Source organism: Triturus cristatus, chromosome 12 (genome assembly GCF_964204655.1).
Source record: "Triturus cristatus chromosome 12, aTriCri1.1, whole genome shotgun sequence".
In the NCBI taxonomy this organism is placed as follows: domain Eukaryota; kingdom Metazoa; phylum Chordata; class Amphibia; order Caudata; family Salamandridae; genus Triturus; species Triturus cristatus.
Window position 1 is genome coordinate 59,643,535 of NC_140595.1, and position 17,574 is coordinate 59,661,108.

A 17,574-nucleotide genomic window follows, 5' to 3' on the forward strand; every position below is an offset into this window, starting at 1 on the left:
AAGGCTGCGCTTGCGCAGTCTCGCTTGCGAGATATAATGACTTGGAGAAGAGGGGCTTGAACCCGCCCCTCTTCTCCCCTCTTCTCCATTGGCTGGCCTCTTGAATGCTGGCCAGCCATTGGAGAAGAGGTCCGTCACTCCGAACAGGCTCCGTCCTTTTCGGATTCGGTGGCGTGTTTTTTGCTACTTTTCTAATTATCTCCTCCAGCCAATGGCAAGAGGAGAACACGCCCCCGAATCCAAAAGCGCCGCTGCCTTTCTCTGAGGCATTTCTGCTTCGCCTCGGAGAAAGGCAGTGGTGTGCTTGTTACCTACTCAGGTCCATTCACTCTACCAAACCCTCACTTTTCTGCTCTTTCCCAAGGAACTTTCCAGTTTCAAATTCAGACGAATACCCCCATCGGCCCAATCCCTTAAATCGCAGCGGCACTCAGTGATCCCTCATGTTTCTGTGGTCCAAAGATCGGATACCTACCCCGCTTCCCGAGGCCATTTTGAAGCTGTAATAAACTGGCTCTAACACAAACAATCGCCAGTAAAAGGAAATCCAACGAGACTTCAGACAGCCGCAAGAGCGTCCTACTTCTTGCTCCCAGTAGGCTAGTTTTAAAAACGGCTGACCCTCATTTACAATGAAAGAAACTGCACCATATTATTTTGGACAATTTTTTGCATCCTGAAACGAGTTAAAATAATGTGGCCTTTGGTTGGAAGAACTAGGACAGATTCTATTGTTAGAATAGCTACGCTTCACAATAGGGTAAATGCACTCGCAGACATTCTCTATGGTTTGTGCGCGTGTGCACTTTAGAAAAATTATTTAAGATAAAATCAACACCAATGAGTTAGCCCTAACTCGTATTTGAGGTTTCCGCAGTTTATAGAATGTGTTCATGCAGTATAAAGGACATTTCCAAAACAAGCCGAGCAGAGCTACAAAGCTTTGCAGCATCCGAAAAACCCGCTGCAACCCGACGCACTTCCGCCCAGCTGCGAGCAGCAACAGTGAGGGCGGACAACGCAGCCAGGACAACTTTTGTTTGGAGAAAAGTCCGTATTGCAAGAAGCTTTGATCTTGTAACCTCTTATTTTACATCAGAAAATGACTATAAAATGTCAGATGTGCGTATATACTAAATATATATTAAACGCCGGTAATAAAAATGTGTTTTGCAGAAAGTCTGCTGCCACATCTGCATAAAATATGTATTTATGAAAACTAATTGTATCCAAATAAACGTTCATCCTAGAGCAAAATCGGTAAAGCATGAAAATATAGGGATGCATTTTCAAACAAAATGACAGCTCAAATATGGCTTCTTCCGTGTTAGAACATCCACGATCCTTACGTTGACAGCGTTCCACCACTGTGTGGTTTTGTGCGTTGACCAAATTGCTCCGTCGGCGGTTGTTATTTTATCGCATAATTTTCAGTTCCGCATTGGGACACTTTCTGTTAAAGGATCGCATGCTGTTTCCGGCCGGAGCAGCGTTTGCGTAACACTCCACTCACATTGAGCCTAAGGAACCGAAGCATGTAAGGATGGCTGGGGTCACTAGAACTGCACAGGTAAGTCTCATGCTCAGGCTGCATGCGTTTTTCCTCCCAAGCACACCGGTCTTTTCTGTCAGTCTTCAATGTCGCCTATCCCCACCCTTGTTGTGCCTGTCTCATTCTCAGTTGATTGATTGCTTCTCCATTTGAATGAACGACGAAAGTCCCAAAAATAACCGTTTTAATAACATAAAACATAAGCTGACAAAGATCAATGCCATTAAGCCATGCCTACATATTAAGTTTTCTCTAGGGTACAAGCTCAATTTCTGATTTGTGTGCATGTGTTACCTTAATATTGAAAGTCATTTACATTTTTGTCATTCGCCTGTGCCTTCAATCTCCCCCCCCCTCAACTCTGTGCTCCCCAGCCCGCATATGTATATTAATCTTTCAGCAATTCACAAAGATCAATGCCATTAAGCCATGCCTACATATTAAGTTTTCTCTAGGGCACAAGCTCAATTTCTGATTCGTGTGCATGTGTTACCTTAATATTGAAAGTCATTTAAATTTTTGGCATTCGCCTGTGCCTTCAATCTCCTCCCCCCCCCTCAACTCTGTGCTCCCCAGCCCGCATATGTATATTAATCTTTCAGCAATTCACTAACTTTGGACCTACTCCCCCCCCCCCTCGCTGTGCCTCTCTTCTGAGTTTCCCACCCCACATGGCTGTCTTAGATCCCCATATAGTTTTAAGTGGTGCCCCACTTAGTCTTCAGTTTTGTAAAAATTCCAACTTGTTTGATTACGTTTGGCAAGTTCAGCATCAACGCCATCACTTATCAAGCGCCTTCGGCATCTACGCGCAATATGACGAGGTTGCGGGTATTGGTTTTCATTAATCGAATACATTGCTTAAATTAAACGTGCTCGTTTAACATGACAGCCTAAACAACCTGCATTGACATTCATTTTACACCGAGGGAAAAAATTCAAGCCCTCTTCCATGAGTCAATTGAGGAGACTATTATTTCATTCCGGATGCTATTATTTAAGTGTTCTATAAATGCTCAGTCATCATGATCATTTCTTGTTTAATGTTATCCATATTATAAACACGTATGAACATAGGTGTTATTTGTTGTATCCTATTTTCTATATTTAACCGAATTAGTACAGCCCTATTATGTCAGATCTCTCATAACGAGTGTGTTTGGTTTCATTACTGAATCCTAAACAATGTGCCCTTTTTAGGTCTCGGCTGCTGACGCTGCTTCCTAATGTTTCTTAGATACTGGTTCTAGTCTAAATGACGTGTTTGGACTACCTAAAACTGAGAGGGTCCCTGTATGAAGTTTGTTAGTGGGATTTACAATAACGGTTTGACAGACTACTGAGGCCTCCCAGGTTTCCTCCTACGTCGCCTGCAGGTCGTACAGAACTCTGCCGTTTCTTTCAATGTTTTAAAAACAAAAACATTAAAAAAAATATCATCAGCAATGCCAATAGCTCTAACTTTAACAATGCCGAGACCGTTGCATTGTAAATGCTTGTTTAGGGTGCAACCGGAGGTTTTGATTGTGTCAAAACAGGGGGAGGTTTCTGAGCCTTCCTCTATCAGCTCGGCTGCCGAGAGCTTCTTAGGTAACATGGAACCTAATGGGGTCCCTCTCAGTCAAAGCGCTATGCCCTCATGTATTACGCCAACAACTTTCATATCTCCTACGTTATCTACGGCAACACTGCAGAGGCAGTCTGAGTCACAGCCAGGGAGTGGAGTGGAACCTAACACCCAGATTCATGCGGCTGATGTTAACTGTCCTTCAGGGGTCTCGATTGAAGCTCTATTTATATCACTAAAGGAGGATATAAAACAGGGCTTTGCAGTTTCTGCAGACAACCAAAATGAGATACGGACTGCCTGTGAGACCCTGGAGAGGAAAGTCAATCTGTTAAATTCAAGGACTGAATCCCTAGAGAGATCTGTTGAGGATCTTAAGACAAATTTGGGGTCGTCAGAGATAAAAATACAAAAACTACAGAGGGATGAAGCCGCTTTGCGGGATGGGGTGGAGTCACTTGAAAACAACTCTCATAGAAACAACCTACGGGTCATGAATGTTCCTAAAGGCAAGGAAGGGACAGACATTAAGACCTTTGTCATTGCGTTGCTTAAGGAGACGCTATCACTCGAGGAATCAACAGAGCTCCTGGAAAGGGATGTCCAAAGAATCCATAGGGACCCATTTCGTCACAACCCTAACAGAGCAAAACTAAGGAAGATCCTTATTAACTTTCTCACTTATTCTATTAAGGAGAACATTTCGAACCAGGCCCTGAAGGCAAAGACGTTAAGAAGTAAAGACTTCTCTTTCGAGGTGCGTTCAGATCTTTCTAGAGCTACACTTGAACGACAGTGGGAATTGGGTCAAAGAATGGAAAACTTGGTGCAGTAGTACAACTTAAATTCCCGGCTTTCTTGAAAGTAATGTTCAACAATAAGATGTATAACATCAGATCAACCCACGAGACAGACGAGTTGTTAGAGTCTATTAGCAAGGAGGCCCCTAAAAAAGGGTGAAAAAGGCTAGAGGTTTCCTTGTCCCTTTCCTTTGTATCGGAGGTTAGATTACATTTGAGTAGAGGCTCTTCTCCAATACTTGGTATAGTAATGAAAGGCATATAAAAAAAAAAAAGAGAGAAATTGAAAAACATAAGGAAGCATAAAGAAATGTAGGAAATAGGGAAGGGGAAAGAAAAGAAAGAAAAAGAAAGAAAAATATATATATACATATAAAAGGAAAAAAGAGGGGAAAAAAGGGAGAGTAGGTTCTTTTTTCACTTTTCACTAGACACAATATGAATAGAGGGTAGGGGAGGGGGAGGCTATGGACGCAAAGCTGGTCATACACCAGACCAGAGTAATGGGGGAAGGGTTTCCTGGGGAGGGGGGGTGGAGGGAAGAAATGCACAGGGGGATAAAACCAAAAACACCTCATTCGTCAAAACCTCATTCGAATCACTGATCTTGAAGAGCAGGAACAATGTGAAAGCTGGAAGGCTATTGGATGTATGTTGCTGGTTATGGCTATTGTTATGTCTTTGTGCTAGTAGAGTTAAGGTAGTATATGTTAAGGGCAATTCTGAAATAACATGACAACTGTTCAGTTTTTGTCCTGGAATGCCTGAGCATGAGGGGAAGAAGAGCTAGAATTCTACAATATTTGAGAGATTCCCCGGCGCAGTTCATTGTCATCCAGGAAACTCATCTTCTTAAGACAGAGACAAAAGAAATGTTAAAAAGTCAGAAGTAGGTGGACGTTTTCATTTGCACCGACCAGACGGCAAATATTAGAGGAGTACTGTTCCTGTTTAAAAAACAAGCTAGAGCCCAAATTTTACAATACAGGGAAGATCTTAGCAGTAGATGGCTGATACTGAAGATCACTTTATGGGGCATTCTTTTTACTTTGGTGGGATATTATGGACCCAAGATGATGCTTCACATCTCAATGCTATCCGTTCCCATCTCCTCGACTTTCCGGAACTAGTGATATGGGCAGGAGATTTTAACATCGTATTAAACCCCAAACTGGATAAGTTTCCAAACTGTAGAGCAGCAGTTCACCCCAGATCTAGGAACTCGCTTTTGATAATGATGGCCCAATTAGGGTTATGTGATATATGGAGGGAAAGGTCGGGAGAGCAACTAGGAATATCTTTCAGAAACCTGAAATACAGACATAAGTCAAGAATTGACTACCTTTTGCTTAAAAGATCGTGTCAAGGAGATTGAATACCTTCCGTCACATCTTTCAGATCATTCAGGAATCCTCTTAAGTATTGACAGCCACAGCATATTAGAACTTGGTCATTTGATCGAACAATATTGCTTGAAGAGGATGAGATTGCTTTTCTTCTCATTGAAACTAAGTATTTCCTAGAGAATAACTTAGGTACAGCCAACATCACAATAGTTTGGGACACCTTGAAAGCCTTCTGGAGAGGCTGTATTACTAATAGAGCAAGTTATAGAAAGAGGAAATATGGGGAAGTGACCTCGGCTTTAGAAGCAGAAATGAGCAGAATAGAGTGTAAAATGAAAAATCAAACCGGTATTGGCCTGAAAGAGGATCTGGAAAGCAGACTTTATCTGTGCTCTTGCTAGATTTCTAATGTCCTTAATTTGCTATATCATTTTTTTTGTGCAAATGGCAACTTCCGTATCCTTCCCGTGATCCTATGGGGCCCCAGCTTTCTCCAGATTAGGAAATAGCAGTAGACGTCCCAATTTGATTGAGTGACTGTAGCCATAATCAGAGTTCCAGGGGGATAATACCCCACCAAGTACCACAGGGATCTGACACTTAACCGGTCCTGAAGAAAGCCAATGACCTTCTGGGCGCATATAGGCTAAAAAATGTGGGCCTTTTTTTTAACACCATAAATGTGAAGGAAAATTAAATGTCCCCATCACATCTCACACATTTTAACCTTGCCGCCGGAGCAGTTTGTAATAAAATAGCGTCTCTCTGGGTTCGAGGATAATTTGAACTCACTTCCTGCATTTATCCCACTGAGACTCTTATCTAAGAGGGTCTACCTCCTGGTGGAGGCGAGACCTTATGCTGACGCTACTGACTACTAGTACTGTAGAGGGGAACACATACTAATGAAGGAAAAAAGTTGTGAGGGTCTCACTACTATTTTAAGAAGAGACTCTAATCTTTGACAATGGTGTGGGTTCACTCTTTGAAATGTTTTATGTCAATCAAGGAAGCAGAGTGTACCCCACATTTTTGCTTCTTTCGCCCTCATTTTGATTTACCCTACTGAACCATGGATATCGGACTGGGGTAGTCAGGCGGCACGGCTGCTTCCCAACGCTTCCCATTGGTACACAACCGCTGCCTTTGCTACTCCTTATCTCCTTTTCTCTAGGACCCTTAAGAGTGCATCAGGAACAGAAATGTAACTTGGCTTCAGGAGCCATGTTTACTTTCACTAATTTCCACTCCATGATGTTGCCTTAGCCTCTCAACAGGAAATAGGATTTATACATGGGCACCCGGTGGTGCAATATCTTAATCCTGTGATCCTTGGGAATTCAAACCCTGAGGATAATGTAAATTCTGCTTCTTCTAGCAGTTTGGTGAATCTGCTGGATTTGTCACAGGACTGTAAAGCCCGTTATTTACAGCATACGTTATTTAAACAAGAATGATAGCAGACATGTATGTTGTATTTGAACATACATGTGTGCACATTTGTAGTTTAGCTGTTGGACAGTAGTGATGTATATGTTTTTATGAAGCATGGCCATGTCCAAGTGGACATAAGTGACCAGATTTCCTTCCTGCTTCTTTTAGGCCCTAGCGGAATCAGCAAAAGCACTTTGCTTAGGCTACGTTCAATAGATATACAGAGTAAGACACCAGCCTTGAGAACCTGTAGCTCTAAACTCACCATGTCACGTTAAGATATGTTAAAGACTGGAAGGCTCAATGTTCCTTATGTTTCATCCACAGCTGCTTGGTGTCACAGCCATTGAGGATAACTTACAAGATCGGGTTCCCGAAACCATCGAGTTGCTCCGGAAGGGTAACATCAAGGTCTGGGTGCTGACCGGAGATAAGCAAGGTACACACAGCTCTCTTCCAGGTCTCTGCTGGATGGATGTTTTCGGTAGTCCTTGACATTCTCTTGTTATATCTTCTACCCAAATCCAAAGTGATGATTTAGAATTTGGATTATCATTATTACCCCATCAGGGTGGCGTAGTAAAATACTCTCTTGCCTTCATGAAGCAACCACACGAAAATATTTAGAGATGTGCGCCGCCCCTGCGGAAATCTCTTATATTGCCAGGAACCACTGTCACAGCAGCTCCTGTAAATGGATTATAAATTTGATGGACCACTCCATCAACATGATGGTACGGTCTGTCAAACTTTTAACATGTTTTTATTTTCAAAAGCAAAATCGCAAAGCAGGGTTTATTTTTCAAAATAGAAACACTAATGACCGCCACACCATTAGAGTTTTCTCTCATGATGTAGGGGTCATTTTGCTCTTTTCACTGCCCTTCACCACCATGTTTTACCTGGTGGTGAGACAGTGAAGACTGCCTATTGTCCACCCACTCTAAATCGCTCAAATAGTCAAACCTTCAACTGTCCTCACTTTGTGAGGCCGTCAGAGGAGTATGTCAGTGATGGAGACAGATTAGTCTCCATCGCTGATATACTAAAGGTCCGGCCTACTCTAAATGAGGCGGGTGGACCTTCAGTTTGCCTAAGAGGGTACTCCATCCCAGTTGCAACAAAGTACCCTCTCCGCCAAACCCTAAATCAGGTCATTATGCAGGTAGCATTGCAGCAGCGAAGAAAGTATGCCCTCATTTAGTGCTTGTCCAACAAGGTATTACCAAATTTCCTATAACAATTCTCCCAAAACTGAGAATTTAAAGAGTGCAGAGCTCATAACCTGCAATAATTTGTCTCCATGGTGTGCAGGCAGTGGGTGGATCCTCTGTTGAACACCCAGAGCAGGAGCACTTTAGAATCATATATGTGTTGTACTCATTTACAGGCAAATCCCGTCAAGTTTTTACAGGTTTTATATGCTGCAGTCAGTAACGACAACAAGCATTTGCAATGCAATAGGTGAGAGTTAGAGCTATTGGCGTTGTAAATGATGTTTGGTTTGGAGTGTAGTGGATGTAGGTGGTGTGGAGTGGAATTGTGTGGGTTGAATTGGTATTCTTAGTTGTGGAATTCTTATGAGGTAGAATTGTGTGGTATGGAGTGGATTAGTGTAGTGGAATTATGTAGTATGGTGTGCAGTGTTTTTTGTGGATAGTAAAGATGTGGTATTGAGTGCACTGGAATTATGTGGAGTGGCATTGTGCATTATGGAGTGTAATTATTTGGAATGGTATTTTGTGTTCGGGAGTGGTATGTAGAGGAGTTTAATTATGTGGTGTGCTGTTGTTGTTTGTGGCATGATGTGGAATTCTGTGGTATGGATTGAATGTATGTGGTGTGTTGTGTAATTGTGTTGAGTTGAATCATGTGGTTTGCTGTTGAATAATGTGGTGTGGAATGGAAATGTGAAGAGTTGGATTGTGTGGTGGGGAAGTGTGTAGCATTAAGTGAAATTATGCTGATTGTATAGGGAAGAGAAGGGGGATGGAGCACGTAGTGGTGAGGGAATAAGCGCTAGAGATGAGAGGGAAAGGGGAAGGGTGAAGGTGGAGCAGTGAGAAATGGAAATTATGCCAATTGCAGAAGGTGGGTGCAAAAAAATAGAAGAAAGGTGGAATCTGTAAGGAGACTGGTGTAGCTAGAGGGGGAGGGAGTGGGAGAGGCTAAGGTAAGAGAAAGGTGGGAGATGATGGAGAGACCCTGTAGGACATGGACATGGGAGGGTGACCGAAGGAGGCCGAGGAGGAGGAGAGGACAATGGAACTGGGAGACAGAGAAACAGTTAAGAAATATGTAGAAGTAGAAGGCAAAGACCCAGGTGCGAGAATGAGGGATTGTGGAAAATATGCAGGCGACGGTGGAAGAGTGGAGGTGGGAGAGAACCAGGGAATAAAAGTGAAGCAGAGGGAAACTGGGAAATAGGGGTAATGACCAGAGTGAAAGTGAGAGCGAGCAGTGGAGGTTAACTGTTTATATTTTTTTATGGGCAATTTGTTGTCCCTGTTGTCTGTGTGTGGAGTAAGTCACTGAGGAATGTGCATGACAAGGAACTATAGGGGAGAGCGAAGTTAAGGAAGAGAGGGGTAAAGTTAGTGGTGAGAAAGTGAACTGGTGAAGCTGGAGTGGGTGGAAGAATGAGTGGTGCAGGTGGAGAACCAGAGAGATGAAGGTGAGAGAATGAGTGGCGGAAGTCAGAGCAAAACTGTGAAGTTGGGGGAAGTATGAGAGAAGATTGAAAAAGGAACTGGGACGGAAGCAGCGCTTAAATGTAGGGCGGCGCCGAGTACATGTGCATCTCTGAATATATATTCTCCGTGGTGAGTACAGAGCTGTGTAACCGTGTGCATCCACGGCACGAATTGGAGACCTAGGGCCTCATGTAGGAAGCCAAATACCGGTCGGTAACGGCCGATTTTCGGTAATAATACCGTTACCGACCGGTATTTTGGCCATTGGTATGTAGGGGGACATATTTTGCTTTCGGAATTTACCGAATCGGTAAAATTACCGATTCGGTAATAATACCGAATCGGTAATGTTACCGAATCGGTAACTTTTCCGAATCGGTAATTTTACCGATTCGGTAAATTCCGAAAGCAAAATCGAGATGTAGGGGGAGTGTGTGTGTGTGTTTATGAGTCGGTATTTACCACCAACTTATAGTTGGTGGTAAATAATGAATGTATGTGTAAATGCATTTTTACGCGCGTAGCAGTGTGCAATGTGGCATACATACATGCCCTTAGGGCATGTATGTGTGCCACATGTGCACACATGGCCGAATCAGGGGTGCAACAGGGTGTCAATGTGACACCCTGCCACCCTTGTATGTGTTCCCCCCATTACCGAAGCGGTATTTACCGATTCGGTAATGAGGCATACCTTCCCATCAATGGGAAGGTATGCCTCATTACCGAATCGGTAAATACCGATTCGGTAATCACCGACTAGTAACGAATCGGTAAAAATTACCGACTCATTACCTACATACGAGTTACCACTTCTTAAATACCGAGTCGGTACGGCTCGGTATTTAAGAAGTGGTAACTGGTACGCTACCTACATGAGGCCCCTAGTGTGGGCTGCCTGCCCAGCACCGAGTTTAGGTGATCACATGCAGTAAAGAGTCCTAAACCTGGAAATCTGATAGAGATTACTAGCCGCAGATTCCTTCACGTAGAATTATCCCCAGGCGTGAGACTGGATCCGGAAACTTTTTTGCCACAGCATTCCTGCGCGCCAGAGGCGGGGTGACATCACGCGACTCCGCCCAGGCGTCGTCCGCGTACGTGATGTCAGCGAGGTCACATAAGGCCCGCCCCGGCGCGCCTACATCAGTTTTTTTTCCTTTTCCGCGTGCAACGCGGATCCGATCCATGCTACGGGCCTGTTAGGGCCCCCTTTTTATTCCATTCTTTTGATGGAACAGTGTGCGAATGCCTTCGGGCTTTAAAACTTGCACGTCTTGTGGGCATCTTATGTCGGCGACAGACCCTCACCTCATTTGTATGTGGTGTTTGGGGGAGGATCACGGCACCACAGAGTGTACGGCGTGCCAACAGTTGAAGCCGAAGTCGCAGCGGGGGCGCCGGATGAAACTTCTCTTGGCGCGTCTCTCCAGGTCGACGTCCTCCCCTCGGTCTGCTTCGGCAGACGGCTTCAGATACGGCCGTGGTCGTCGTCCTCGCCCTTCTCCGATGTCACGTGAGCGTCGCTCCCCGGTGGGTAAGTGTCGCAGTTTGTCCCCGGGGGCTGGTTTCCGGCCTACCGGGGGGTGTGGACTCTCCGCGGGTGATGCGGCCCGCGTGTCGTCCTATCCACCGTTTTCCAGTGTTGGGGCATCGAGAGTCCAAATGGAGACATACGCGGCGGCTGTGCAGGCCTCGCTGGCGTCTCCTCCTCCTTCCCCTCCTGGGGCGTCGGCGGATCCCTCGTCTCTGCACAGGGCCCTCTGCGGCGCCGCCAGTGGCTCCGGCCCCGGCGCCGACTGGTTCAGATCCAGGCTTGGAGGATGTGGTACTGTTGGGGTGCGGCTCCTCTGGGGCACCTCCTTCAGGCCACGGCGTCTCTGCCTCGCCGCAAACTCCCGTGGGGGTCCCTGTGGTATGGCAGGAGGTCGCCGGGGCTCGGGTCGCATCCTCGAGCCCCTCTTGGTCCCTTGACAGGGTGGTCCTGTCTAAGGCCGAGATGACGCCGCTACGGTGCTGGCAGCAGCTGGACCGTGCGGAGCCACAGGGGTCGGTGGACCCTCCTCGTCCCGCTCCGGGTCGAGGCCAGCGGAAGACCCCTCGTCCCTCTCCGGGCCCCTCTCATCTGTCCCTGCAGGCGGCTGCCTCGTCGGAGGTTGAATCGTCCCTGGCGCCGCCACATGGGTTGCCGAGCGATCTTTGCCTCCTTATGGGCCGCGGCTGGCGGAGGGCTTCGTGCCACTCCCCAGGCTCTGCCTCGTTCCCCCACACAGGTGGCTGCCTCGGCGGGGGTCGGGTCGGCATCAATCCGGCATTGCCCCGGGGCCGATGCAGCTCCAGCTCTACTCCAGTCTCCGCTCCTGTCCCCGGTGCGGGGTGACTTAGAGGTACCTTGTCCGGTGACCGGTGACGCCGGCTGGTGCCGACGTCCTACCTCAAGCAGCGGACTCTGTGGCTCCGCGCAGGGGTCGTACCGCGGATTCGTCTTCGGATGCTCCTTCTTCGCCGGAGGCAGGCTGTATATTGGTGTCGTCCTCCCCGGAGACTGGTCGCCGTGTGGTGTCTTTTTCACCGGTGTCGAAGGGCGGCTCCCCGCCCTTCCTGAAGCAGAGGTGTTTGTCGGAAGAGCGGCAGGTCCCTCATTCTTCGGCTCCTTCTGACTTCCAGGTCTGGCCCTTGCCTGCCCCGCTTGGCCTCGGGGACGGCCGCCTTAGTACAGCCATCGCCCACGGAGGAGCTGCTTTCTCCACCGCGGGCCCTATGGAGGCGGGTGCGGCATTTGCTCACGCTGTGTCCACGGCTGTGGGCATTCTGCGCATGGGAGACCCAGTGGCTCACTTTCCGGCGGACCATCTATTGGAGGTCCTCCACCAGGGCTCTGGTGGGAGGGAAATCTTACTTCCCTTTGAAGGTTCGCTCCTTTCTTCCTTGACGGGGGCTTGGAGGCGTCCTGCCTCAGGGGACCCGGTGCCTCAGCATCTTCTGCACCGGCACCTCCTGGCGCTACATGATCCGGCATGTCTTTCCCTTCACCCCTCAGCCGCCAGCCCCCTTTTGCAGACTGCTTTTCCCTCCCTGCCGCCACTGTTGACTCTGCCGTCCTGAGAGGCCAGCTGGCTGGACTCTTGGGGACGCAACATGTTCGCTTTGACCAGCGCGGCCCTGCGGGCCTTTAACACCTTGTGTGTGCTGGTTAGGGCCTCCTCCTGTTTGTGGGACTCGGCTGAGTCTCTGGGATCTGCAGCGTCCCAGGAGTCTGGCCTGGTTGACTTACGGCGTCATGCATTGGATGGCTGGGAGCTTGCGGTGTTTATTCTCTGCTCCGCTCTGGACATCTCAGAGGTGCTGGGCCGGGCCATGGCTTCCTCAGTCGCTCTCCATCGCCATGCTTGGCTTCGGGACGGAGTATTCCCTGAGAATATTCGGGAGCGACTCATCGACCTTCCGTTTGATGGCAGCCTGTTGTTCCATGCCCCGGCCGACACCGCCATCTAAAGGCTCTTGGCGGGGCTCCGTCCTCCTCCTCCGCCTTATTCTCCTCCTCCTCCCTCCCCTCCTCAGTGACTTCTGAGATGGGTTGATTCTGGGCCTTCTTAGGCCGGCTGTTTTGGCTGTGCAGTGTGTTTTCTGGCCGTTTACATCCTTCCTTGGGACTTTGGCATTGTTGGCTGCTGGATGGCCCTTGTGTTGATTGTGTGTGGTTCTACAGGAGTTGTTGCGCAGGCTTGGCCCTGAGATTGGGCCTTCTGCTTTGCTTGGGCTGCTTGTCAAGCCTTCAGCGGGGGTGTTTTTTTCCCCGTGGCTCTTTTGTTTTATCGTCTGCTGCGGAGGTTCTTCCAAAGAGGGTTCCCATATCTTGGGACTTAACGTACCCTATGTGTGGTAGTGGTAGCTGTCATATGGCTTGCGCTCTGCTAGAAGGTTCTGGTCGCCTTCGGGTGCCTGTTCTCCATGGCGTTTAGGTAGGTTGCTTTTGCTTCCTGAGGTCGTGTGCGCTGCAACTCGTAATGGTGATACGGGCATCTCCTCCTCTCCCTGCTCCTATCCTCAGGGCTGGGATGATCCTGTGTTCTCTCTTGCCAGGCGTCACCTACTCGGCCTTCCTGGGGCCTCGGACTGTTCTTATTGCTTCTGGCTTTGACTGCCGGCGCTGTTCTGGCTGGCAGGCTGCTCTCCATCTGGAGTGGGTTCGCCTTCTTTCCCTGGCTTCCTTGGGCCCTCTAGGCTTCTTCTTCTTCCGCTTTCCTGTCTTGGCATTGGGCGGAAGCTATGTTGCCTTGTGGGGGAGTGGGGTGCTTCGGCCTCTCAATCCTTGCCCTTGGTTCCTCTGCTTTGATTGTACAGGCCTCTTCGGCCTTCTTTCCCTCCTACATCCCCCTGGGGTTGGTGGGGTTCTGCTGGAGGATTCCCTTGGCCTGGCAGGGGCGAGGTTCTACCTGGTCCACAGATCTGGTCCCCTATGGGGCCCTCTGTTCTGCATTGGCTGGTGGGGTCCTTTCGCAGACCCTCCTTCCCAGGGGGTATTGCTAGGGTATCTATTCTACGTGAAGGAATCTGCGGCTAGTAGTCTCTATCAGATGTACGAGTTACTCACCTTCTGTAACGATGTATCTGGTAGAGACGATTCTAGCCACAGATTCCTTCACGGCCCGCCCTTCCTCCCCTATTCTGCGAGGACCCTTGGGTTGGTCTTCGGTACTCGCCTCCCGGTGGGGGGCTGTATCTCCTGTGAGTGTGTTCCTTGTTCTTGCCGGGCGACTCCGTCTAGGGGCAGTTCATTCCTCCTTTGGTTCTTTCGAGGTTGGGGTTCCGGTGCTCCGGTGCCCTGCTGCTCTGGCTACTCCAGGTTTGGGGGGGATTGCTTTCTATCCCTGTCCTCCCTTCCTTCCATTGGTATCCTCTGATTAAGGGTCGTCTGGCCAGGTCTTGCCCTTGGCCTTGTGGGTGGTTGCCCTCTAGGTTGGGGTGGCTTGGACGTTTGTTGTCCCTGTCTGTCCTGGGACTGGTCCCATTCCTTGCTCAGGATGGGGGGGTGGGGGTTTCCTACGTGGGCCATGCGTTTACACATGTTCTTTGCCTCCGGGGCACAGGATGGGAGGCTGTCTATGTGCTGGCAGGGTGACTGTGCAGGTTTCTGCTTCTTCTTCTTCTTTTTCTTTCTTCATTCCCTGCCCTTGCGTTCTGCGGTGTTGGCACTACTCTGGTGGTGTTGTTCGCCACAGTTTCTTTCCAATGTTTCTGCTCTTCACACACTGTTCCCATGCTTCCACAGTTTTTTGTCTGGTGGTTCCGCGTTGTGGTGCGGAAAAGTTCTCTGAAGAAAACTGACGTAGGCGCGCCGGGGTGGGCCTTATGTGACCTCGCTGACGTCACGTACGCCGACGACGCCTGGGTGGAGTCACGTGATGTCGCCCCGCCCCTGGTGCGCAGGAATGCTGTGGCAAAAAAGTTTCCGGATCCAGTCTCATGCCTGGGGATAATTCTACGTGAAGGAATCTGCGGCTAGAATTGTCACTACCAGATACATCGTTACCGATGGTAAGTAACTCGTACATTAGAACCTTTGCATGCACTAGATTGCAGGGGTTAAAAGGGACAGTGAGAACGGCATGCCGTTGTAGGGTCAAGAAGACAACTCGGATGGAATAGCTAAAGTGTTATTGGGATAGGCAGAGTGACAAGCACAGAGTGTCATGACCACAGGAAAACGAGCCATTGGGACATGAGAAATATGAAAAGCAATGCCTGTACAGGCTACTAGAGCACATCATGGACTGAGAATCCGTAGCGGCTATGAGAGTGATGCAGGCCAAAGTGCACTAAAAGAGGGGAAGCAACAAAGCATGAGGGGAGTCAAAGAAGCAAGAGGCATGAATAGAGGAGAAATTAAAAGGAGGAGCAGAGAAGGGCGACAAGGAGAGAAAGGCAGAGGCGAGACAGAGAAAGTAGCAACAACATATGTGAAGAGAGAATAAACGAAGAAAGAAGAAGCGAGAAGCAAGAAGCTGGGAAACACCTGGTCGAGGGGAAGACAGACAAACCCAGAAGGAGGAATAGCATTAGGCAGACAAACTAGATTTGTGTTTCCTGAAGAAAACATTGGCCAACTTGCAAAAGATCCTCAACTGCCCCGCTCACGTCATTCTTGGTCTGCAGTACACCGATGACATCACTGGCTTCTGATCCTAATCACAAGGCCCTCCATGGCCGAGCCTTACCCGGCCTCATTGAGTGGTTACTGTCTTACTGACCCACCAGACACTTAAGGACAACCGTTTATATCCAGCTTATACAACAAAACTGGCTGCACATTTCATGCACGAGGTCACGCCCTTCAAAGCTCTGAAAAGGCACTTACCCTATCAGTCCTGCTAACAGTCAGCCCTGAAATCCTATTATTTGATCAGCACTGCCCCTGTCTCAGCTGATCCTCAGCTCACTCCTCCACCCCCCGCCATATAGCGCTATCTTGTATTGCTTAGAGGCTGTTATTCAAACACAATGAATAAAATGAAATAAATCATGGAAACCATGGTGGCGGAAGCAGTGAGAGGGAAAAGCGGAAGTAGGACGTGAGAAAGGCAAAAAAAACGTAATACAGAAAGTGAGATTGAAGACTAAAGTAGATATATACTAGAAAATAATGAAGTCGATATCGAAAAACACCAGACACTGGGAAGCCGTCGAAAAATAGCTAAAAAACATAACGTAGACACCACATGAGACTTTTACACTTTCTTCCAACTTCAGTTATAAAAATTGAAATAAATTGATCATATACACTTTCGTTTGGAGCACGGTGCACTGCAGAGTTCACCTTTTGTTCAATAACAGAAGTGAACATGGAGAAGCAGCCTCCAGTACGCATGTCCGGAAGAGACACCGTTCGCAAGCGAAATCTCCAGTCTGGGTGGGCGGTGCCTAATGCCGACAGGGCGGACACCAACGCTGCTTCCACAGAAGCCGGACACAAAAACAACGACAATAGTTCTCGCCAAGGCGACGCAGCGCATGCGCTGCAACGCAGGCGAGACCTAACAAGGGGACCCCTCTCACAGTGCACCGTATGAGACTATCTATTCAGAAAAAAATCCTTTTGGGTTTCTTAGTGGTTCTCACACCTGTTTCATACTCTTCTAACAGTATCACTCATCACTTGAAATACACCCCCAGTATCACGAAAATAGGACCTCAAAAACATATATATGGAAACACTATTGTGCTTTATTAATAAAAAACATTTCATCTGTTCTGTAAATCAATCAATATGTGCAAATGATTTTAAGGTCAAAGCTACCCTCATTTAAAAAAAGATTTATTTTCATCAAAACAATAATAATAAAACCACGTTCCTCTACAGCGAAGGGAAGATCTCTTTTCCCTTAACTTTCTCAATCACAAGAAACATCAATTCTAAACAACAATACATGGAAAATTCATAGATCGAATACATAAAAACAAACACATAAATAAAAACATAAACAAGGAGAATACAATAGACAATCACATATGTCTTTCGGGCCACTAATAGATTATTGTCATTGTTCAAAGTGCGGAGTATTTTCGCATCGTTAATATCTACTGTGTCACTCAATGCCTGTTCGAGTTACTATTTAAAATTGCATCAGTTGTTTCGATTGCTGCAGACCCGAAGTGAAGAGGTGTATTCTACATAAGATTCTACTGATTTCAGAAGACTGGTCATTCCATTGCATGTAGCCCGGTCATCCTCATTATAATGTCTGTTGGAATCCCACATATTTTGTTATGCTGCACTAAGCGTTGGCGACTTCTGTGTCAACTGCCCTTCCATCATCCACTCCTTAGTTGAGTAATCATGAATAACATATATACGTTCCTGACCAAACTTGATACCTGTGTTGCAGAAACAGCAGTAAACATTGGATTCTCCTGCCGGCTACTTTCTGAGGACATGAAAATTCTGGATGAAAATGAAGTTTGGTAAGACTTAGCACCCTGCGTGTGCTTTTGGCTATTTAAGGCTAACATGCTATCTTGGTGGGGGTTACGTTCAATTCATGAAAATTAATGGTGGAGCTCTTGGATAGAGAGAGCCGCAAGGTACGCATGGCCCCCTAGTTTGCTGTCCCATAGGATTCAACAGCACCTCATTGATGAGACCATGCAATGCCGGAACCGATTTTTATTGGTGTGTGTTCCC

General features: G+C 47.5%; 1 protein-coding gene across 2 annotated transcripts in view; it reads left to right on the forward strand.

Annotated features, from left to right (window-relative positions):
* LOC146772463 (phospholipid-transporting ATPase IK-like) overlaps positions 1 to 17,574 on the forward strand; it is a 520,789-nt gene that overhangs the window by 352,241 nt on the left and 150,974 nt on the right. For both annotated transcript variants that reach the window (XM_085638338.1, XM_085638339.1), the window contains exons 19-20: positions 7,027 to 7,138; positions 17,279 to 17,354. In XM_085638338.1, coding sequence (XP_085494464.1) covers positions 7,027 to 7,138; positions 17,279 to 17,354 — 188 coding nt within the window. The remainder of the gene's footprint in view (positions 1 to 7,026; positions 7,139 to 17,278; positions 17,355 to 17,574) is intronic.